The following is a 25,282-nucleotide window of genomic DNA, read 5'->3' as shown; positions in this document are numbered from 1 at the left end:
AATGTTTTAAAAATATTTTCTGCCTTCCTTCTGACATCAGAATACTGTCTGGATTTGATGCCCATCCTAAACCTTAGTGATCTCATTTTAATAGGCTTAGTAATTCTATCTAGCAATCACTGATTTTCAGAATCAGTCCTATTTGTACATTCCAGATGTAGATGTATTTTGAGGCACTAAAAACCAGCCCACTATACGTACACAACTGTATTAATGAAGAAAAATCTCTTAGGAAAGAGATATTACCAAAACAAGACCAGAGCTACAATGGGAGGGAGGGAGATGACTAGGACACAATAATATCTGGACAGTGGAGGAGCAAACATCCTAAGAAGTTTTGGTTTTAAAACAATATGGACAGAGAAAGATAAAAATGGGATAATGCAAAAAATACATAAATTTTTAAAAATCATGACTCCCTTCTTCCACCCTCTTAAAATATTTCTGCCATATTTAATTGGCTAAATCCAACAGTGAGGATATAAAATGGAACCATATTCATGCAGAAGAAAGTGAATATTGAAAACACAATCTTAGAACGTGTGTATACTTCCTGGTTATATGACACATGCAATCATTATCCATTGTGATTCTCATAAAATCTCTTAACTCAGTACTTAACCGTGGAAGGAAATAAGGAAATATTGATCTTCAAATTACATACTTGCAATAGGATTATTTATGTTCTTATTACATAGATACCTTACCTAAACTTTATAAACATAGGCCCTAAGCATAATGTAGTAGTTATGACAATATTAATCATCATCATTCAAAAGCATTAGAGCAAAGATTTTTTTTTGTAGTTATGTAAGAAAGTAATAGAAAATAATTAGTTTTCAAGTCTTTGCCTTATGTTAATAACTTAGTTAGCAGTTTCCTCAGTGCCATGGTGATATCCTTGTTCCTCAGAGTGTATATGATGGGATTCAAAGTTGGGATCAAAATGGTGTAGAAAAGAGACAACAGTTTTCCTGTTCCCTCGGACTGATTCGACTTGGGTTGTAAGTAAGTGACACTAGCTGTTCCATAGAACAAGACCACAACGGTCAGGTGAGAAGAGCAGGTGGAGAAGGCTTTAGTCCTCCCTCTGGCTGATGACATTTTTAGAATGCTGGAGATGATTTTGCCATAGGAGGCAGAGATCAACAGAAACGGAACCAGAAAAAACACCATGGACGACATGTAGACGGCTATGTTATTCATGGAGGTGTCACCACAAGCAAGCTGGAGGACTGGAGGGATATCACAGAAGAAGTGGTTAATTCTGTTAGATCCACAAAAGGGCAAAGAGAAAATTAGGTATGTCAGTCCAATGGAAGCTTGAATTGCAGTGACCCAGGAGGCAGCCACCAGCTGCATGCAGACCTTGCGGCTCATGACCAGAGGGTAGTGCAAAGGGTTACAAATGGCCACATAGCGGTCATAGGCCATTGCTGTCAGGAGGAGGCACTCTGTGCCTCCAAGCAAGAGGACAAAACACATTTGTGTAGAGCAGGCATACAAAGAAATATTTCCTTTTTGTGTACAAAAGTCCATGAGCATTCTTGGGATAGTGACAGTTACATAACAGATTTCCACAAAGGAAAAATTGCTAAGGAAGAAATACATAGGAGTTTGAAGAAAAGAGTCAGTTTGTGTTATCAGTATAATAATGCTATTGCAAGTCAGAATAGTCAAATACAGCAATAAAAATATCCCAAAAAGCATCCACTGGAGATGGGGAATATCCGAAAACCCCAAAAGAATGAATTCCATCACCATAGTTGTATTTGATTTTTCTGCTTTAATTTGCTCTCCATCTGTAGGCAGGGTAAATTGTGTGATTAATTTATTCACATTGTGAAATGCACTGATATTTTATGTTACCTGACTTAGATACATAAAGAAAAATAGCACTTATCTCTTAAAGAATTTCCAGCATGAACTTGTTTCCCCCGGCCCCATGGATGACATTTGTAATTTCAGAATTACTTGATATGCAGTTAAAATCAATTCAAGAAAAATAATCTAATATATTTAATCAGACTTTATTAACAGACACTAAGAGTACTGAGAAGTGTGAGAAGTGAGCATCATTATGCAGAGGTACATGGAGAAATATTATTTATTATTTCATCTTTAACGGCAGGATTATGTTACAGTCCTTTTATATAGTCTTTTTTTTTGAGGGGGGTTGTATACAGTTTTTCCCCCTTTATCAGTAATAATATTCTATCTTCTTTCAATTCAAAACTTTGCTCTTGATGCTTTCCATTGAATCTTATTCATAATGAACTTTAACTCCTCTCTTTTTATTAAGGAGAATAAATTTTCCTAAATCAACATTTTTAAATGAGGAATTAAAGAGCTCTATTATCGTTTTGTACCAATATCTCCAATCACTTATGCTGATAGGAAAACATTAACCCAGCTTGATGTTCATTTGATTTCCCCATTAACAATTTCTGTAATGTGTCAAATACATTAACTAACCCTTAACTTAATAAACATGAGCAATACTTCACACTACTTCTTCGCATTTTTTCCTTATCTATGTAAGTTTCTCCTCCTTCATGTGATGCTCTTGTAATCAAATGAAACTTTATTTCCCTATTTTTTCCTTCACCCCATTTTTAAAAGTACAACTTTAAATAAACCCATCTATGATTTAGTCAGGTTATGAAAATGGTCAGAACACATTAATGGGGATAAAAACAAGAGAAAATGAAAACAAACTCTCCATATTAATACCTCATCTTTGATGAAGCCAGCACTGCTTAACAGTTCTTAATAAATACTTAGTTCTTGATCTCCAGCTTCCCAAAATGAATAATTACATATTTCCTTAACTTCATAAACCAGTGAATACTGCACTCCATTTAACCCCTTCACTTCATGTTTGGAAATAATATACAGATAGAAGAAGTGTTAAACTCTCGTTCTCAAGTTCCATAATTCTACTACCATTAGTTTTCAAGATTATCTGAGATAAATTACCTTATTTATTATCATTAATGCTTTCTGATATATATTTAATTTAATTTCGAATAGGAAAAATTTTTAAAAAAAGATATGAGACTTATATTAGAGAATTATTTCCTAAAGATCTCAGAATTTCGTGGTTTTCTACTTTATCAATTGAATCTTGGTCATCAAATTTAGAGCTATCCTTAAGTACAGAAGTCTAATAGCACAATTGCAGCTCACCTTTATAGATTTGCATGAAGTAATCTGTGGGATGACAAGTGACTTTTAATCAATCACTCTTTGATGGCTTCTCTTTCTAACAGTGTAAGAAATTCTACATACTTTTGCTCTTAAATAGAAATAGCCATGCTCACACTGGGGAACAACTTCTCCTGTATCAGTTATATTTCTCATATTCTGCTTCTCTTGCTAATGAGTTCCTCATGAGAATCCTGAGTTGATCAAATTTGTGTACCTATGTAATTTGTTCTTTGTGTGTCATTGTCTCTGGATGATTTTGTGTTATTCATCACTGGTTTCACACTTTGCTTATAATTTATATTTTTGTTACTTTTGTATTTTTTATTTATTTTTCAGTTTGTTGAACATATTTTTATCATAATAGAGTCTTGAAGATTATGTGCATTAACTTTGAAAATGTTGTATTTAAGTATATAAAGTACCTGGAAAACTTTGTATAGATTTTATGGTCAATTTCTATTTAAAAAACAAAACAAAACAATGTTTTCTACAATATTGACAATTTTTTTGTTTCATATTTAATTACATTGTTTTGATTCCCCAGTAGTGAAAGATGTATTTCAAAATTTTGTTCTTACTTGTAGTATTTTCCTGCCCATAAAATAAAACACAATCCCTTCCTTATTTTCATCAATACATGTGCTACATACATAGATTAGTGAATGTAGAACACTCCCTTTCCTGTTTATTTTTCACTCTTCTCAGACTGCACTTCATTTTCTTTCATTATTTTTCATTTAATATGAGAGAGTTTATTTCTATCTTGGACTCTTTATAGTGAGATAAAGATAATATTTCAGTGCCATCATGATAGGTACATGTTCTTAAACCTTCTATCACACAAACTCAAATAGTACATCAAGTTCAACCCCATTGTTTGTATGATTTATACCAAAATTTTACATAAAATAATTTTGTTAATATACTTAGGTAATTGCTTAAACTTTCTCCCTATCAGTATGTAACTTACAACAATGAATCCAGTCTAAATAAGATGGAATAATTCTACATATATTGTATTTGTAAGCAGGAAATATGTATATAGAATTGTTTTGCATTAAAAAGAAAAAGGTAAAAAATCTTTGGATGTTACTGATTATGACTCTGCCATATAGGAAAAGTATCCTACAATGAGAGGATCATACTCTTAGGTCCAGAGAAGCAGAATGGAAAAATTATAGACAAAATCTTGAACTTGTCCGGTAACCTGTTGCATTTTTTTTTTCTAAAATCTGTCTCCATTCCTGCTAAGTTTAGAATTTTAGGGAATGAAGACAAATGAAAGACTCATAACCAATCCCCTCATACTGTATAGTATTGTTACTGAGTTAATTGTTTTAATCTTTCCTTGAGGATTCCTAAATCATTAAGAAGCAAATTCACTGTGTTATAGGGTAAGTTATCTAGAAACATAAGTCCATAGTCAATGTTTTCCAATGACTCCCCACTCCCATTTCTTTTCACAAGCTAATGACATCATGTGAAATAATCATTTTAAAACAATGAAAATGGAAAAAAAAACCACTATGGATTTTGCAGGAAGACTTGTGTTATAATGGGATCAAATACGTATTGAATGCATTAAATATTAAGTCATCAATTTTCTCAAGGCCATTATGACATCTTTGTTCCTCAGAGTATATGACATAGTTATCACTGTTGGGGTTATTATAGAGTAGATAAAAGAGAGAAACTTGTCATTCTGGAAGAATTTTGAATTTTGGTCACAAATGTGTTATGTTTCCAGATCTAAAGACCTTTGACATGAAATGAGCAGGTAGAGAAGGATCTGACTCTTATTGCTAATGACAACTTTCTTCAGGAGATGAGCATCAAGAGAAAAGGTATTGTGAGAGGTGGTTTCACTGAATGACTGGCATTCTCCTTCCCATGATTGAAAGAGGCTCTGTCGGTCACTTCCCTAGTGACCTGGATATTGATTGCCAGATCCTCAAAGTGGCAGCATGTGTCTTCAGATGTAGGCGTGCCTTCCTGCAGTCCCATGGGTCCAGTTACTCTCACCTGTTCCTTTGTGATATTGCCCCTTTGCCCTGTTTGGGATAGAAGGTTCCATAGAAACACCCTTTGTGTGTCCTCTTCTCTTGCTCTGCCTTTAGGTGTGGCCTTCCTAGATGTCAGTCAACTGCTGACAGCAGACATCATGAAGCTAGACTCAACCCCCTGAAACCTGACCCCTTGCCTCATTTGAATGGCTTTACCTCAAAAAAAGGGTCAGCACATGCTGCCTGTCTCTCTTTCTGTGGACCCTTAAGGTCAGAGGAGCCATCACAGGACCCCCAAAGAAAAGGGTATCTCTGTCTCTTCTGTAGTTATTTCCTGCAGCCCAGTTCCTCTGGAGTGACCCTGAGTGCTTTTGTCATGAGGAACGTGACAAGGTATCATGGCCAACTTTATTAAAGCAATTGTAAGGACCAATTCTCACTCAGAAACATTTCTGCAAGGCCAGTTTGCATACTGGTGGGCTGTTATAGAAGCTGTTATTATCTTGGTTGAATTCACAACAGCAGAGAAAATATCTGGCAGGTCTGTCCCATAGGAGCCTGGATTTCACTGATCCAGGAGCTAGCCTTCATCTGAATAAGATCTTGTGGTTCATAATTAAGGATATTTTCCCAGTAGTAAACCCACAATCAGTATTTTAGGTGCATTTTTGGTGCTGCCTTGAATCTCTTTCTTTTTCCCTTTGGTACATTTTAGTTATACATAATAGTTGGGTTAATTATAACCTAATCATACATGCATGGAATTTAATTTACTTTATTTCAGCCCCCAGTGCCAGCCCTTTTCCCTTTTTCTTCCTTCTCTTTTCTTCTTTTCTACTGGCCTCCCTTCCACACATTTTTGTATTTTTGACTGGTCTTTAAAGATAAGATTCAAGTTGATATATTTATACATGCACAAATCATAATTTCACAAAATTAATTATTCATTTCCTTCCTTTCCCACCTTCCTCCCCCTGAATCTCCTAGTCCAGTGATCCTCCTTCTATCTTTATGATATCCAACCCCTAACGTCACCATTTTTCTTTACTTTGCTCTAGCTTCCAATATTGCATTTCTGTTGATGGGCACTATCAAAAGGTGAATGAATGAAGAAAAAAATGTCATATATACACAAGGGAGTATTACTTAGCCATAAAGAATAACATCATGATATTTTCTTATGAATGGATGGAATTGGAAAACATTATGTTAAAAAAAAACTCTCAAAGTCAAGGGTCTCTACTATTTTCTCTAATATGTTGATCCTAGGAGAAAAAAAAAAGTATCTAATGAATATAGACTGGAAAACAGTGGAGAGGAATGGGATTGAGGGCAAGGGAAGAAGCTGGTAAGCACGATGTTCTGGAAAAATCAAACAAATTATGCTGCTGCTGCTGTGTGTGTGTGTGTGTGTGTGTGTGTGTGTGTATTGTCACAATAAATTCCACTTCTATATATAATTATAATGGATCAATTAAAAAATAGAAAGGAGATGAGTAGATCAAAAACAATGCGAATGTGGAAAGATTTGCACTGATGATGTTTACTATAAGTCTGCTCAATAAAATTTCATCAAGTGCCTCACTGTCTGCATTGATTTCATTTGACAATCATGTTAATTAATGTGTCAGAGAAGTAAAAGCTGCAAGCCAAAACAGAAAAGCGTGACTTATTTTAAAACACAAAGATTAGACAATTTTCAGTTTCCTTGAGAATGAAATTCCAAAACCTTGGCTTAAAGTTTTGTTTTTACTCTCTTAAAAATCTTAAATGATATTTTTTGTATTTAACATATTTGTAAATATAATAAGATCGTGTAATGAAAGACAAGCAATTAAACTAGGGAGCAACACCTAAAAACCCAGCTATTTGGGAGACTAATTCAAGACCAGCCTTGGCAGCTTGATGGGACACACTCTGAAATTCATAAAAATTCATAAAAATCATAAAACAGGAGGGCTACAGATGTAACTCATGTAGCTCAGTCCTAGACAAACCCTGAGTTATATTACTAGTACTGCCAAACAACAATAAAGAGGAAGGGAGGGAGGGAGAGAGGGAGGGAGGGAGAGAGAGGGGGGGGGAAGTGCAGGCAGAGGAGAAAGAAAGAAAAAAGAAGGAAGGAAGAAAAATGGAGAGAAATAAACACACTTTCACGAGTAGATTTCTTTAGGACAAAATCTTATATATGAAACAGCATTATGATTTTAAAAGAAAAGAACTATATATAATTTTGAACAGCTAGAAAGAAGAGTTTGATCGTATTTTCCTAAATACATTTAGGAAAACAGGTACATTTTCAAGGGGACAATTTCAAGAGAGGATGCCCCTGGGGTAAAGAAAAGGAATATGAATTCAAAGAAGAATGTAGGCCCTCTCCAGAAGGAGAGACAGCCAAACATGTATTTTTAAATACAGGATTGTGGTCTACAAGCTGCAATTGTGTGAATATTTCACAGAATGCATATAAAAAACAAAGTATAATATTTCTTAAAAGGGAATAATTACAGTGTTCTGGAATTAATAATAATGTAACTTTAATCCAAAAATAAAATAAGCAGATTCAAATTATTTTCTCTATAGCAAGTACTTAATTTTCTTTTGAATTAATTAAGCATTCTGTAAGAGAAACAAACAAGAAGATATGTAGTAAATGAGACTCTCCATGTTTGAAATTGTAATTATTATAACTTCATCTTTCTTAAAATGAAAATATACCCTATAAAATTATATATTTGAAATAATCACAGATTTAGCATCCCTAAACATAGACTATATCATTTTCTGTACTGAGTCACAGAAGCTAACATAAATAAATACAGAATAGTATTTTGATCATTGAAAGGATTTAATGCAAATGGAAATTTTCGTTAATTATATGATGGATTCTTAACACTAAAAATGTTATGCTTACGTAGGTTTTTAAGATTCATACTTACTCCCCTGTGTTTGAATGTATTCCCTTTTCTTTCCCCCAACCAGAAAAGTTTAAGTACATGGATACATAACACTAATATCTCTCTTCAAAATTCCAAATACATTTGTATATTTCACCTTTTCAATTGTTTTTGCAACTTTCACATGTGTCATCTTTCTATATAAATTGATACTTCTAAGCATAAAATATCCTCATTTGTTCTTCCAGAGTCTATGGCCAAAGGAATCTTTCCCAACAGTCACTCCATGGAATTCAGGTCCCCTGGGCACTCCTCTCTTGAACCCCAAAAGGTCTTAGTGGAGAGCACAACCACTAGCTCTCTCCCTACTGTTCACTGTAGAGTATTCAAATTCCAAGTTGTGCACTGGAGGGCCTAGGCCTTTCTGGATATTCTTCCCATGTATCATCACTAAATATGCATTCTTTGTTTAGTGTGATGCATTAATTATTTGCTAACATTATCCTAGGTTAATAATTGATATTTTTAATCAATAACGTAAGTGCTACTTCAAATTATAACATTGGTCTGAGCTAAATATAAACACTTTAAAATAGAATCTATGAAGAACAATAACAACTCTGCAGAGACTGCTGGTTTCCAACATACTTCCTTCATTTTTACAAAATAGTTTATCAATATGAATGAGATTTCTTTACACTTGCCTATGTTACATTCTCTATTAAAATGAATGACTGTTGGATCCTGGTTCTCTTTCTCTCGTTCCCTCTTTCTCTCTCTGATTTTATCTGGTTCTACCTCAAAGTTCTTATGCTTTCCCCAGTTTCTAAGATTTTGAATGAATATGAAACATATTTTTACAGTTACATTTAACATTTTTCAAAAATTTTGCCTTCGATTTTGAATTACTATTGTGATAAATCCTATTATTTTGCTTAAATGACCTTGGGCTCAATATCAGTACTCAGTGGTATTAATTCTATGAGTAGATTTCAAAATTTGAAGACTATAAATAAGCATTGGTCAGGGATATTCTTGTTGAATCCTTCCTAATAATCATGAGTGCTTGTATGAGTGTATTTATGTACTTATAGAATTTATATTTTCTTAGAATACTATGCATTTTTCCATTGTCACTGTAGTAAAGAGATTTATAAAATGACCCAAGGTTTTCCGCTTCCTGGTACACCCATACTTTCTTCCATTTATTTAGTCAAACTCCAATCTAAGAGTTGCTATGGAAGTATTTTATAAATTTAATTAAGTTACCTTAATCAATCCCCTCTGAATTCTTAATATTTTCCTCCAATCACATCAGCCCTCCAAATTTCTCTCTAGTAGTCAATAGGAAATTAGAGGTTCAACTTGTCTTCATTTAATGGGTACCTAGCATGGATTTTGTGATTCCTGACTTTAAGATTCTCAACAATGAATCCAGTAATGTTGTATAGGGCTACATAATTTTTAAGGATTTGTATTGCAACAATAATAAATGGATAAAATGAATATATTTTCTTTGTTATATTATTTTATACTTTTAAGCAAATATGTATTTTTACTAAGAAAATGATTATTATATCCTTATTGTAGTAAATGCAACTTTGCATAAAAACATAAATGATAAATCAGAAATGTCTTGACATTTATCAATTCAAGAAAGTCAATATCTCCTTCCAATCTATATCCTCCCTGAGACTGATAATATGCACACTCTCCCACTATGTTATACCCTTGTAAAATGTTTCATGATATTATAGATTATTGCCTTTCTTTGTTTTTCAAAAATAATTTCATATTTTATGCAAACATTTGCATTTTTCTTTACATGTCAGAAAGTGTTTGGAATTTCTTTAGTGTAACTGTCTTAAAATATTGACTTGTGCCTTCCCTCTTTTTGTTATGACAATTTCAGCATGTTAGATTTTTCCTTCTTAGTCCCACACTGTGCATGAGATAGATGTTTTCCAGTGACTTAATAAATTTAAACTGAGAGCACAGTTTGCTTCTCATTTTGCTTTTGCACTATAAAATATAATAGACATTCTTGAACAAATATAGTTGAAACAACTATTCCCATACAAACATTTGAATTTGTATAAGTTGTGGTGTTCTTGCTAGTACAGTAAAGTAAAAGTATTTTTATTTTTCTCTGAAAGGAATGACAACAGAAACTTCCAACTACTGCTCCAATAGGATATAATACCAGATTTTGGAAAGAGTATGCAGACTGGGGACTAGAAAAGAACTTACCCCAGGTGAGTCAATCTCCAATAAAATCATTTTCTTAAGAGGGCTAGTTCTTGGATATTATTTCTTGAGCTACAGTAACACATGACCATAAATTGCATGGGTTAGTGCAATAGAAATTCTGAAGGCTATATTCCCAAACCATCACCTCTAACTGAGGTTGGAAAGAGTAATTTCAGGCCTCTTTTAGCTTTTAGTGGCTGCTGGTTTTCCATGGCTTATGCTTCCACATCTCCAATCTCAGCTTCCATTTAGGATGACTTTTTTTTTTTTTTGTCTCTGTGTCTTCAAATCTGTTGCCTAAACTTCCCTGCATATCTCTATTATAAGGACACTCATCAATGGATAATAACACTCATCAACCACAATTCAAGAAAACTTCTTATCAAAGTCCTTATTTTAATTGCATTTCGAACATTCTTTTTACTCAGTCACATCTGTAAGGGTATCTATTGCATGGAAACCATTAAAACCACTGTACATTGCTATGGATAGAATAAGGTGAAACACCACATATTTGACAAAACTGTATCAAGACCTGAGATTATAAGGGGAGTAAAAAAGTGTTATCAAGTAATAGTGAGATCCTGGATTACATTGAAATCCATGAGATTTTGTAGTCTTAAGGGACATGGATTAGAGACAAGAGAGAGAAGCCCAGGAAAATCCAAAGAAATCCTCAAGGTTTCCGTACTTCTACCATCTTAACTTAGTTTTTCAATGGCTAATTTCAACCGGTGTCTGAGAAGGGCAGACAATGCACCTGAAAGATTGGGAAGAATTAACTGATTACAGAGCACAACCCAAATATTTGTTTCCACAATAGTGAATCTTTCATTTTGAAGATTGATATTCAGCTGTAGATCAGTTCAAGTGATTAGTTTCCATGTTGACTGTAGAGAATCAATCAGCTTAACTGCAAGGAATTTGAGTCTCTTGAAATAATGTGTGGTTATTATCTATTTAATTACCATTATTTAGGAACTTAAGAAAAAACTTGATTTTCCTGTCATATCTTCCAGCTTCAGGCGGCCCTTCTCTCCCATGGTGGTTAGCTGTCTTACTCCATATTTTGTATACACCATCACACTGTGTTCTTCTCTGTTACTGTGTGTCTGTTTTCTAAACTTTTTCTGCCTTCTATGTCATATGAGGATTTGGCGCCCATCCTAAACCACAAAGATCTCATTTCAAAATCCTTGCTGAATAAAAATATTTTTTTTGTTTTTCAAAGAAGGTCCCAGTTACAGGTTCCAGATTGAGAGATATCAGTGTGCTATACTTGGGCATGAATACTTGTGGTGAAAATTCTAGAAACTTCTATACTATATAGATATTGTCAAGGCAAAACCAGAGTTATATGGGACAGACTGAAGTTATAAGAGCCCAGTAAGCTCTGGACAATACAGGATCAAAGACACCAAGGATTTGCAGTTTTAAAAGAACATGGACAAAGACATAGATAAATATGGAGAAATTCAAAAAAGTAAGATATTTTTAAAAATGAAGATTTCTCTGTTTCTATCATCTTATCTATGCCTGCTGTTTTTCTTTGCATAAATACAACCATTGGGTTAGAAACAGTGCAAGATTCATGAGGAGTAATGAGAATATAAAAGTAAATGACTTCCAGAACATGACTCTCACCCCTAGTCAAATAAAAACACCCATTTGTTTCCAGTATGCTGCTCATGAAAACTCTCAACTCAAGAGTTACCCAGGAGGAAAAACTGGTCTTCCAAACGAATCCTTGCAATTGAGTTAATGTGTACTCTGATCACATAGAGGACTTTAGGTAAATATATGCAAAAGTTCATGAAACAATGTGTGTTTTGTCACAATATTAATTATCATTGTTTATGTCCATACATTATTTATGGTTATCTCCAGGAGACAAGATCCCTTGTGAAGTTTGCTTCTTTTCTCTGTGTCCTTCCCTCCCTCCCTTCCTTCATTCCTTTTTTTTCTCAAATCTCTATGGCTTGCATGCATTATTTCTGTCTGGAACCATATTAATTTCTTTCAAGTAAATGCCTTATGAATGAAAAGTATGATGAATAATCTCAAATAATTAAGCAAGATAAAGCAATACAACTGTATTTATTTAAGGCCAAATCCATAAACCTGAGTGATTTTTGTTGTAGCTCTGTGAAAAAAAAAATGTTAGAAAGAACCTTTCTGAGTTTTCAAGTCTGCCTATGTTAATAACTTAGTTAGTAGTTTCCTCAGTGCCATGGTGATATCCTTGTTCCTCAGAGTGTATATGATGGGATTTAAAGTTGGGATCAAAATGGTGTAGAAAAGAGACAACAGTTTTCCCGTTTCCTCAGATTGATTTGACCTGGGTTGAAGGTAAGTGATAGAAGCTGTTCCATAGAACAAGACCACGACTGTCAGGTGAGAAGAGCAGGTGGAGAAGGCTTTAGCCCTTCCACTGGCTGAAGACAACTTCAGAATGTTGGAGATGATTTTGCCATAGGAGGCAGAGATCAGAAGAAATGGAACCATGGAAAACACGATGGACAAAATGTAGATTGCTATGTTATTCACAGATGTGTCACCATAAGTAAGCTGGAGCAGTGGGGGGATGTCACAGAAGAAGTGGTTAATTCTGTTAGACCCACAAAAGGTCAGAGAGAAAATCAGATACGTTAGTCCAGTGGCAGCTTGAACTGCAGCGACCCAGGAGGTGGCCAACAGCTGCATGCAGACCTTGTGGCTCATGACTACAGGGTACTGCAGAGGGTTACAAATGGCCACATAGCGGTCATAGGCCATCACTGTCAGGAGGAGGCTCTCTGTGCCTCCAAACAAGAGGACAAAACACATTTGCATAGCACAGGCATACAAGGAAATATTTCCATTCTGGGTACATAGGTCCATGAGCATTCTTGGGATAGTGACAGTTACATAACAAATTTCCACAAAGGAAAAATTGCTAAGGAAGAAATACATAGGAGTTTGAAGAAAAGAGTCAGTTTGTGTTATCAGTATAATAATGCTATTGCACATCACAATAGTCAAATATAGGAATAAGAATATTCCAAAAAGCATCCACCGAAGATGGGGAATATCAGAAAACCCCAAGAGAATGAATTCCATAATCATAGTTGTGTTTGATTTTTGTATTATAATTTGTTCTCCATCTGTAGACATAGTAAATTCAGTGTGATTAATTCTTTCACATTTTGAACTACATTAATATTCTATGTTATCTTATTTCGATTCTTAAAGAGACATAGTATTAATCTCTTAAGTATTTCCACCACTACCTTGCTTTTTACCTGAGATGAGATTTTCAACTTCAGAATGAATTGATGTGTAATTAAAATCAATACAAAAAATAAAATCTAATGTATTTGATTAAACTTTATTGCAATGACACCAAGGATACTGAAAAATGTACATTATTATGTAGAAGTACATGGGGAAAAAGTATCTTATTAGTTCATTCTTAAGACAAAATTTATGTTACAGGACATTTCTATAATTTCAAACACATATATTTTTTTCTCTTTATCAGTAGTAATATTCTATCTTCTTTCAAGTCAAAGCTTTTCTCTTGAAGCTTTCCATTGAATCTCATTCCTGTCTATTTATTGAGGAAAATCAATTTTCCAAATCAAACTATTTTTTGATGAGAAAATAGAGAGATGAATTAACATTCTCTACTAACATCTCCCATCACTTATGCTAATTTGAAAACATTAACCCATCTTGACATTCATTGACTTGCCCCATTAACACTTACTATGCAGTGTGTCAAATAAATAAATTGAACTTTAACTTAATAAACATGAACAATTCTTCATACTATGTCTTTCCTTATCTATGTAAGTCTCTCCTTCTTCATGGAATGCCCTTGTAATCAAATGAAGCTCTTTTCTCTTATTTTTCCTTCACCATGTTGTAAAAGTACAACTTGAATGGACACAACTATGATTTAGAGAGGTCATACAAGTGGTCAGAAACTATGAATGGGAATAGAAATGAGAATAAGTGAAAATAAACTCTGCATATTAATACCTTTACTATGAAGAAGTCAGCATTGCTTGCCAATTCTCAGTGAATTTTTAGTTCATGTTCTTCAGCTTCCCCAAAACAAATATTTACATATTTCTAACCTCAAGGGGTGAACACTATACTCCATTTAATCCCATCAGTTCATGCTTTAGAAATAGTATATAGATGATAATAGTTCTTAGACTCTCTAATCAAGTTTCATAATTCTGTTACTATCTGTTTTAAATTTTGTCTGAAATACATTAGTTTATTACATCATTAATGTTTTTTTAATATTTATTAGTTTATTTAATTTAGAATCAGAAAAAGTTAAAAGATATGAGGCTTATGTTAGGGATTTATTTCATTTTCAAATAAATATCTCAGATTTTCATGGTTTTCTACTTTATCAATTGAATCTTGATCATCAAATTTGAAGCTATCCTTAAATAAAGTATTCCAATAGCACAATTGCAGCTCACCTTTACAGATTTGCATGAAGTAATCTGATGATGAGTGAATTTTAATCTATCACTCTTTGAGTTCTTCTTTTTCTAACAGTTTCCTAATCCTGCAATATTTTTATTTGTTTCAAGTGCCATCTGGTCTTAAATAGAGATAGCCATGCTTACACTGGGGATCAACTTCTCTTGTGTATCAATTTGGTTGCTAGTATTGTACTTCTTTTCCTAATGAGTTTCTCATGAGAACCCTGAGTTAATCAAATTTGTGTACCTATGCCTTTTGGCCATTATGTATTATTGTCTCCTCTGATTTTGTGTTGTTAATCACTGTTTTAAAATTTTGTTTATAATCTGTATTATTGGTACTTTTTAATTTTTATTTATTTACAGTTTGTTGAACATATTAAATTTTGCAGTATATTCTTTTCTTATTTTTAAAATATGAACTTTATAATATTGAATACTTATCTGCCTCATACATTTTCTCCTGAGACATGAATATATTTGGGAAATCTTATAGCTAGTTCTATTATGGTTTCCAAGTTTGCTCATCTTATCAAACCTATTTCTGTCTCCCTCAAATATGTATTTATTCTGAATTGACAGTATTTCTCCATCTATTTGTATAATTGTGCATTTTTTTTCTTTTGTAGTTAGTTTATATGATGAATTACATTAGTTGATTCTCAAATGTTAACACATAAGGGATAAATCCTACTTAGTCATGGTGTGAAATTCTATGCATACATAATTGTAATGAATTTGATCATATCTGCATCTAATATTATCTATATGTTGGTGAGAATGTTCTGTAGTAATATAATTTATTTCTATATCATCATCAAGTATAATAAAATTTCCCACGCAGAATCAAACTTTCTGCTAATCTCACATAGTTAAAATTTTAACTTTCTATATTATATTCTTAACTGCAAAGGCTTGCTTTTGCAGTATGCCACCCTAGTCCAAGACTGTTGTCATCTGGGCAACCCCTGCCAGAGTCCACTTTGGAAGAGTGAAGAAGAGAGAATCTAATATTCTCAGAAGTTCGAAATAGCAATCAAGAACTCATTCAGGAACAATTGAGCTTACATCTGCTGCTTCTTCCTAGTTCTTCCAACTCTTAATTCATCCAAGCCATCATCCTATAGGATGGTGCTGCCACTTAATTCTGGGTATCTCGTTATCCAACCAAATTACAATGTGTCACACATTTGGTAAATTTATTTTTTACATACTAGTGTCTTAAAGATAATATGCATTTCCTTTGAAAATGCATACTTGTTGCATTTTTGTATTTAGGTAAATAAACTCCCTGGAAAGCCTCGTGTAGTTTATGGAGTAAATTTCTTCTTTAAAAAAATTTAAATACAATGTTTTCTACACTAACTACAAATACTTTTTCCCAAAAAATCTAAGTACATTTTGTTGATTCCCATTAGAGAAATATATATTTCAAAGTTTTGTTCTTAATTGTAGTATTTGCCAGCCCATGCAATAAAACAAAATCACTTTTTTATTTCCATCAATATGTGTGGTACCTACATGGATTAGTGAATGTAGAATTGTTCCTCTCCTAAGTATCTATCTCTCTTCTCGGACTGCACTTTATTTATTTTTTATTTCTGTTTCATTTAATAATATGTAGACTTTCTAACTTAGACTCCTTGTGGTGAGACAAAGATTGCATTTTAGTGCCATCACGATGGGTACATGTTGTTTATCCTTCTATTACACAAACTCAGATATTACATGAAGCTCAACCCTGTTACTTCATTTGATTAACTCAAAATTTTTTCATGAAAAATTGTTTTAATGTATTTATATAATTGTTTAAACTTTCTCCCTATCAGTATATAAATTACAACAATGGAATTTTAGTTTCTCTACTGCATAGTGTAATTGCATAACATAAATTTAAAATCATTTTAGACTTTCCAGATGAGTCAAGGAACCATCTGAATACTCACAAAAGAATATATTCAATATCACATGGAACACAATAATCGCCCAGTTGAGCCATGCAGAAGGGAGTGATGGAGAGAAAATCCTGACATTTAAATTTAATTTTTTAAAATTTATTTATATTCAACACCAGGATACACTCTGACATTATCACAAAAAGTATGCAACACAACCTGGTCCAATTCAGTCTCCAACACTTCCCCTCTTTTAAACTCACTGCCCTTCATCCACAAATCAGTTCTCAATCCATTTACACCTTACTGTTCTTAATTTATTTTTTAATTAGTGCCCTGTGGACATACACATGCCTGGACACAGCGTGATATATGTATTCATACACATATGGAAGTTCAATCAAATTCATTCCATTGTTCTTCACTTTTCCTGTTCCTTCTTTCTTCTCCTCAATACCTTTGTCTACTAATCTTTATTTTGATAAAGTTCCTATTCCCTATTTTTTAATTTCTCTCTCTCTTTTTTTTTGATTTTTCTACACCCCCTCCAACTTATTTTGGTTTAAATTCCACATATCAGAGAAAATATTCAACCTACGACTGTCAAGAACTGATTTATTTCACTTATCATGATGGTCTTCAGTTCCATCTATTTACCAGCAAATGCCATAATGTCATTCTTTAAAAATGACATTAAACTGAGTAAATTCCATTGTGTTTATCTGCCACATTTTCTTTATCTATTCATCTATTTAAGGTTGGTTCCATTGCTATTGTAAATTGTGCTGCTTTGAACATTGATGTGGTTGCATCATTGTAGTATGCTGAGTTTAAATCTTTTAGAGATATATTTCAAGGAATGGGATATCTGAGTTATGGTGTTCCCAATCATACTTTTTTAAGGAATCTCCCACTTCTTTCCAGAATTGGAAACTAATTAGCATTCCCAACAAAAATGCATCAATGTACGTTTTGCTCATATTCTCACCAATATTTAATATTATTGTATTCTTGATGATTACCATTCTGAGAGGAGTGAAATGAAATCTCAGTGTAGTTTTGATTTGCATTTGCTTAATTGTTAAGGATGTTGAATATTTTTCATATTTTGTTAGCTATTGCATTTCTTCTTTTGAAAAGTCCCTGTTTAGTTCTTTTGCTATTCATTGGTTAGGTGAATCGTTCTTTTTTTGGTGTTCAATTTTATGGGTTTTTTTTTTTTCCATATTCTGGATATCAATACCCAATATGGGGAACAAGTGAGAAATATCTTTTCCCATTCTATAGGCTCTCTCTTCATGCTTTTGATTGTTTCCTTTGGTGTGTAGAAGTTTTTAATTTGATGCCATTCCACTTATTGATACATAATTTTATATCTTGTGCTTTAGGAGTCTCATTAAGGAAATTCATTCCTATGCTGACATGTTGGAGAGTTGGGCTGACTTTTTCTTCTTACAGATGCAGGGTCTCCACTCTAATATCTAGCTAGGTCTTTGTTCCATCTTGAGTTAAATTTTGAGCAAGGTGAGAGATAGGCATTAAGTTTATTCTTCTATGTGTGGATTTCCATTTTTTCCAGCATTTCTTGTTAAATAGGCTATTTTTTCTCCATTTTGGCATATTTTGGGGGCAAAAAAAAGTTATTAGATAATTCTATTTATGTGGATTTGTCTCTGTGTCTTCTATTCTATTCCATTGGCCTTCTTGACTGTTTGGTGCCAATACCATGCTATTCTTATTACTATAGCTCTGTAGTATATAGAAGTCTGATATTGAGAGTCCTCCTGATTCTCCTTTTTGGAAAGAATCACTTTGTATATTCCATGCCTCTTATTTGTCCAAATAAATTTCAGAGCTGCTTTTTGTAGCAGTTATTGAAATTCTGACATTTTTGAGACAAAGCGGAGGGATGTTGTTTTAAACTACACCTGTGCAATTGATTTGCTAGGTAGCAATACAAAATGGGAAGAAGCACTTGAAAATTCTTCAAAAGCCAAATGTGGAACCTTTTTTCTATTGTTTCACTGCATTTCCACTGTGTTATAACCACAATTGCCATCTGTCAGTGTTCTAACTATTCTCTCCTCTGAAATTATCACCTAAATTTGTGACTTTTTAGAGAATTTTGACAATGAGATGATGCTTATGTAGAGAATAAGAGAAGCACCTGAAGGATGCATTCCATATGACTATGTAACAAAGAGTATGAAGAGGTAATATAAGAAAATATAATAAAAATATATAATATATTTATATATAAAACATAATAAATTTAAAAACAAAAAAATAAATTAAAAAATCCTAGCAAACAAAAAAGTCACTCAGGTTACATATTCTTCATTTCTTTTTAATTCCTGAATCATCCAAATATTCAGATTTCAGTGGAAATTCAAGTCTTTTTGTTCCTGAATTTTAGCTTTTATTCATTTGCACAGTGTAAATATTTATGTAGACTTTGCTAAGTAACTTTTCAAGCAGGAAAATGTAGAAGATAATCCACTTGTGCTTTTATTCCCACAATTTCCATTTCCATTAACATTCTAAATGAAAGATTAAATCATCTTTCGAGAATGGATAAGGCCATTCTTGAGCATGATGGATTTGGACATATGAGTTAGTGAGCCTGAATAAAATGATTTCACTCTTTATGCCTAATTTTATCATCTTAAATTTGTCTATCTTTTGATTACTGTTGTTGCCTTTCACTTCATTTTTTTTTGAGAAATGATGAAAGGAAAAAAAAAGAATATAACCAGATGCAGTATCACAGAATTGTAATCCCAGTGACTCTGGATGCTAAGGCAAGAAGATTGTAAATTCCAGAACAGCCTGGTAAATATAGGGGGATCCTCATCAACTTAGCAAGACCCAGTCTCAGAATAAAAGATAAAAAGGACTGGGGATATAGCTCAGTGTTGTAAAGTACCTTTAGGTTAAATCTCAGTACAGAGAAAGAAAAGATGAGATAGAGGAAGAGAAAGAAATAGAGAAATTACTGTTAGCTTATATATTTTTTCATGTCATAAATAATAACTGTTTTATGACTCAAAGATGGTTTAGCTAATATTGCTATTTCTCTGCTAGATAATAAATACTATTTTAAAGGCATTTTAGTTGTAATTATAATGAATGTACAAAAGCATTTTTTATTATTTTATTATTTTTAAACAAACATGAATTATTTTGAGAGTATGCCTATTATATGGCCATTATAGTAAATGTTAACTATGCATAAAAATATAAAGACTAAATCAGAAAAGACCTAAATTATTTTTATTCAGGAAAGTCAATATGTCCTTCTATTCAACATTCTCTCAGAGACTGCTAATATGCATGCACTTCCAGTAATTATAGCATGTATAAAATATTACCTGAAAGTATACATTTTTACCTTACTTAGTTTTTTAATTATATTTTATTCCTACATTTTTTTTTTACATTTCTATACAAGCTTAGAATTTCTTTAAAATATTGACTAGAACAGCCATGCAGTATGCATGGGGCAATGTACTCCAATGAGTTAATCTGTTAGAACTGAGAGCACTCTTTGCTTTTATTTTTTTGTACTATGCAAATGTATAATAGACATTCTTCCACAAACAATATTTGAAATTGTAAAAACATTTGTATTTCTATAAGATGAAGTGTCCTAGGCACTGTTTGTAAAGTGTTTTTAGTTTTCTTTAAAGCTTAGTTACTTTCCCAAAAGATATACACCAGAGATGGGGAATAGCATATATATCGAGCACTGGAAGAATATAGAAGTCATCCTTGATGATTCAAGTTCCAATAAAATCACTTTAATGAAATGACTAGTTCATGTATATGAGATTTTAGGGCTATGGTGACACATTACCACATTGTACCACCTAACACAAAAGACTATTTGGGAAGAAAACTTTCAGACCTCCTTTTGCTCTTGGTGGCCACTGGTGTTCTTTGGCTTGTGTCTCTGTAGCCTCAATCTCTGTTACCATTTGTTATAATTTTGTCTTTTGTCTGCAGGTCTTATATCTAAACTTCTCTTCTAAGGACTCCTGTCAAAGGATTTAGGTCCAACCATAATTCAGGTTAACCTTTTTAAAAAATTCATACTTTAATTACATCTGCACACACTTTTCAAAGTAAGCCATATATATAAGTCCTGTTTGGACATATCTACTGAGTGGAAACCATCAAACTGGCAGTACACTGACATGAAGAGAATAGGTAAAACACCAGATATTTGAAATTGTATGTAGACATTACTACAGTAATACCAGAAGCTATAAGGAGGGAAAATAGTCTTATTAGATAATGGTGAGATCTGGGAAAATAGAGAATTTCATGAATATATTTAGTCTTAATTTAGTCTTAGAGGGACATGGATTAGCAACAAGAGAGAAAAGCGCTCCCATCCCCCCCCACAAAAAAATCAAAGAAATCCTCAAGATTTCTCTACATCTACTGCCTCAGCTACTGTCAATTTTTCAACTGTCTAAATCCTACCACATTGTCTCAAAATACCAGAAAACACTTCTGAATGGCTAAAAAGAATGATAATGAGGGAGTGTGACCTTAATAAATGGTTCTACAACTCCCTCATTTGTCTTTCATATTTCTCCATGAAAGACTGATCTTCAAAATTGGATTACTTTAATTGAGCAAAGCTGAACTTTGATTATAGAGAAGCCACTATCTTAACAAGTGTCTCTTGAAATAATATGTGGTTATCATACACATAATTATGATTATTTAGGAACAAAATTATTTGGAGCTGTTATGTCTATATGACAATCAAAATAGCCAGTTATTTATGTTTTCAACTTTTTTACTCATGTAAATAACTTAGCACTTTCCTCAATGTTATCATGAAATCTTTGATCCACAGACTTATAATGTGATGAGATATTTCTATAAAAGTGGTAAAGAAATTAGAGATCATCTGTTCCATCCCTTCTCATTGATTTTGTTTATGTCAACCATTTTACACCACCTGTCATTTCTATTTACTTATTATCTTATTTTAATCAGGAGGTCAGAAATAGTTGCCACAAATTTCTATTATCTTCTTATTATCTAGTTTTCTTTTCTACATTTTGTAAACAAGATTTATTTTATATGTATTCATAATTCACTGGGATGAAGTTTCTCATGGAAGCTTATCCCAAAGGAATCATATCTAGCTATTCTATAACAACAATTCCTTACTACCAAATGCTCTCTGTTACACTTACATGAATTATATGAACCACTCCTAACTTCTTGGCAATATTAGTTTTGCGTGGGTGGATTAGGTTCAGAGTGAAGTTTGTTTACAGTGTTGCTTGCTTCTGGGATAAGATCTTTAGGGCTTGCACAAATCAAACTCCCTGAAGCACATATATCACTTCTCCCAAGCCTTCTTAATTAATATCTTGTCCTCCCCATCTCTATGCCTACATTCTGAGTTAAATCTAATCTAACTCCTTATTTAAATCAGTCCTTTCATTTCCAGGATTATTCTAGTAACTTTTTCTCACTGTAAGTAATTCTATACATAGAACCTTGGGAGAATCTTTAAAGATATAAATCTCATCATTTTATTTGTACTGTTTATTTTAGAGGATATAGATGCAACATTGAATTGTGGCACACCCCTGTAATCCCAGCTGCTTAGGAGGTTGAGACAGGAGAATCACAAGTTCAAAGCCAGCCTCAGCAACAGCAAGGTGCTAAGCAACTCAGTGAGACCCTGTCTCTAAATAAAATACAAAATAGGGCTGGAGATGTAGCTCAGTGATTGAGTGCCCCTGAGTTCGATCCCTGATCAAAAAAAAAAAAAAAAAAAAAGTTCTTCCTCAATAATTTTTGTTTTTTATTTGATAGCTACCTGTTTAATGCCTATTTTCTTTTTTAATGTTTATTTTTTAGTTGTAGTTGGACACAATACCTTTATTTATTTATTTTCATGTGGTGCTGAGTATAGAACCTAAGGCCACTGAGCCACAACTCCAGCCCCCAAATGCAACCACTTTTATGTGATTTCTTATTGTCTTGCAGTCTTGTCTGGGCTTCTTTTTTTTTTTTTTTTTCCTTTTGGTTCAAGGGTTTGAACTCAGGGGCACTGGACCACGGAGCCACATCCCTAGCCCTGTTTTGTATTTTACTTAGAGACAGGGTCTCATTGAATTGCTTAGTGCCTCCTTTTGCTGAGGCTGGCTTTGAACTCGCAGTCCTTCTACCTTAGCCTCTGGAACTACTGGGATTATAGGCATGCACCACCATTCCCAACTTGCCTGGGCTTCTTGACATAGAAGTGAAAAGATTTCCATTGTTTAAGAAAATAAGCCCTAATGACCAAATGCTATTCATGTTTGCTAGTCACTTTGGCCAAGGCTAAATCACACACTCTAACCAACAGTCAGTGTGTGAAAGAAAAAGAAAAAAGACACGAGTACAAGGAGTAACAATTTTTGAGGCCATTACTATATGTGTGTAATATGATCACTTAATAGCACAATTACATAAATGTATTACATATATGTATCATGTTTATTAAAATATTTCTCAATATAATCATCCATTTTTTGACATTTTCAAGAAAATAGTACTGCAATAAACATTATATTGTAAACTTATAAGTGCTAGTCATTCTTGTTTGTATCTTTATACACACATCTATTCTTATGAGATAATTGTCTAGTAATATCTGTAGAATCTATCGTATTTTGTTTTAGTGGTGAATGCTAATGTAGAGTATGGCAGCCATCAACTTAGAAAATACTATATGTCATATCATCTTATTTAGTCACACTCTTCTATTTACTAGTTTACAGTGAGGAGAAAAATCTTATTTTAAGAATATAGCATTGGTAATTAATTAATACAAATGTCATAACTCTGAGAAAATAAGTTTCATTAAAGAGGAATTACATTATTAGTTTTTTTTATAAATTAGGGCAAGATTTAATTAGTTTCAAATTAAGTATGTATAAAATTAGTCATATAAGGCATTAATGTTTGTTACATTAATTTTCTCACAATGTTAACGATTTGAGAAGAAATTTTCTTAATGCCTCTGTAACGTCTTTGTTGCGCAGACTGTATATCAATGGATTGAACATTGGGGTCAAAATGGTGTAGAAAAGAGAGAGCAGCTTGTCTGTTCCTTCATACTGATTGGATTTGCTGTTTAAATAGGTAATACTGGCTGATCCATAGAATAAAAGTACAACTATAAGGTGGGACGAGCAAGTGGAAAAGGCTTTGGCCCTCCCAGTGTTTGATGGCAGCTTCAGGATGGTTGAGATAATTCTGCTGTAGGACCCAAGGATCAACATAAAGGGAACAGTGACAAATAGTACAGCAAATACATAAACCATCATCTCATTCACAAAGATGTCCCCACAAGCCAGCTTGAGCATTGGGGGAATGTCACAGAAGAAGTGGTGAATTTGGTTCGAATCACAGAAGGGCAGAGAGAAAATCTGGCAGGTCTGCCCTACGTGAAATGGAATTGCAATGATCCAGCAACCAACTACCAGCCGGACACAGATCTTATGGCTCATGACTAGAGGGTAGTGCAGAGGGTTACAGATGGCCACATAGCGGTCATAGGCCATCACTGCCAGAAGGAAACATTCTGTGGCTCCCAGTATGAGGAAAAAGCACATTTGTGTAGCACAGGCAAAAAAAGAAATATTTCCCTTCTGGGTCCAAAGATCTATAAGCATTCTGGGAAGTGTGACAGACACATAACAGATTTCCAGGAAAGAAAAATTACTGATAAAAAAGTACATGGGAGTCTTCAGAGTGGGCTCTATCCCCGTTATTAGAATGATGATGCCATTCCCCAGCAGGATAATCAGGTAGATGACTAAGAACGTTCCGAAGAGAAACCAGTGCAATGTGGGAATATCAGAAAAGCCCAAGAGAACAAAGCCCTCCACTGAAGTAAGGTTGGTTTCTGTGATTTTCACGTTTTCTTTCTGTGGATTTACAGTTCTTGACTGCATTTTCTTCATTTCAAATTGGATTAGTATGTGAGTTTGGATCCTTATGATTTCTTAGTTTCTTTCTGAAGCCTACATGCTGTGATTCCAGGAGATCTGATGTGAAATGCAGAGTGAAACATACATCAGATAAAAATAAAAGTTAATGTGGTGAATAAAATGTTTTTTAAATATGAACTGATAATGTTAGATTGACTTTCTAATTATAGTATAAATAAGATCCATAGAGATGTATGCTGTTATTCCATTTATATATATCAGAAATGATATTTTGAGACTGTACCCACTTCTTGACTGAATATATAGCAAGGTCATGAGATCTTTTGCAGGACCTTTCTAATCACCATCTCTCATATATATTAATAACTATGTCTCATTGCTATTAATCAACAATTTCAAGACATAACATTCATTTAACTCAACATATTTTTATGTTCCCAAATACATTCATAATTATTACTTTACCAGGTTAGATAGAATTCAATTTTCAACATTCAAATGTCTCTTTACAACCACTTCTAGATTTCTAATACATTCCAACCATTTTCCCCTCATATTTCCTCAATC

At 33.3% G+C, this 25,282-nt stretch overlaps 3 protein-coding genes across 3 annotated transcripts; all 3 read right to left on the bottom strand.

The window, feature by feature from the left end:
* Positions 1-852: 852 nt before the first annotated feature.
* LOC101966985 (olfactory receptor 10AG1) lies at positions 853-1,806 on the bottom strand. The gene has a single exon (XM_013366331.3). The coding sequence runs from the start codon at positions 1,762-1,764 to the stop codon at positions 853-855; it is 912 nt and encodes a 303-aa protein (XP_013221785.2). The 5' UTR covers positions 1,765-1,806.
* A 10,747-nt stretch (positions 1,807-12,553) lies between these two features.
* Positions 12,554-14,857, bottom strand: LOC101966697 (olfactory receptor 10AG1). Its single transcript, XM_078045022.1, has 2 exons — positions 14,842-14,857; positions 12,554-13,503 (listed from the first exon to the last, which is right to left on the bottom strand). Exons 1-2 carry the CDS (start codon positions 14,855-14,857, stop codon positions 12,554-12,556), a joined length of 966 nt encoding a protein of 321 aa, XP_077901148.1.
* An 8,883-nt stretch (positions 14,858-23,740) lies between these two features.
* LOC101966409 (olfactory receptor 10AG1-like) lies at positions 23,741-24,718 on the bottom strand. Its single transcript, XM_013366328.2, has one exon. It carries the CDS (start codon positions 24,716-24,718, stop codon positions 23,741-23,743), a length of 978 nt encoding a protein of 325 aa, XP_013221782.2.
* Between the last annotated feature and the right edge of the window lie 564 nt (positions 24,719-25,282).

The sequence above is a fragment of the Ictidomys tridecemlineatus genome, chromosome 4 (genome assembly GCF_052094955.1).
Source record: "Ictidomys tridecemlineatus isolate mIctTri1 chromosome 4, mIctTri1.hap1, whole genome shotgun sequence".
NCBI lineage: Eukaryota > Metazoa > Chordata > Mammalia > Rodentia > Sciuridae > Ictidomys > Ictidomys tridecemlineatus.
This window is presented reverse-complemented; position numbering and strand designations above follow the sequence as displayed.

What these genes read in the sequence shown, in the direction of transcription:
- LOC101966985 (XM_013366331.3), bottom strand. Translation starts at nt 1,764, where the DNA reads ATGGTGATGGAATTCATTCTTTTGGGGTTTTCGGATATTCCCCATCTC.
- LOC101966409 (XM_013366328.2), bottom strand. Translation starts at nt 24,718, where the DNA reads ATGCAGTCAAGAACTGTAAATCCACAGAAAGAAAACGTGAAAATCACA.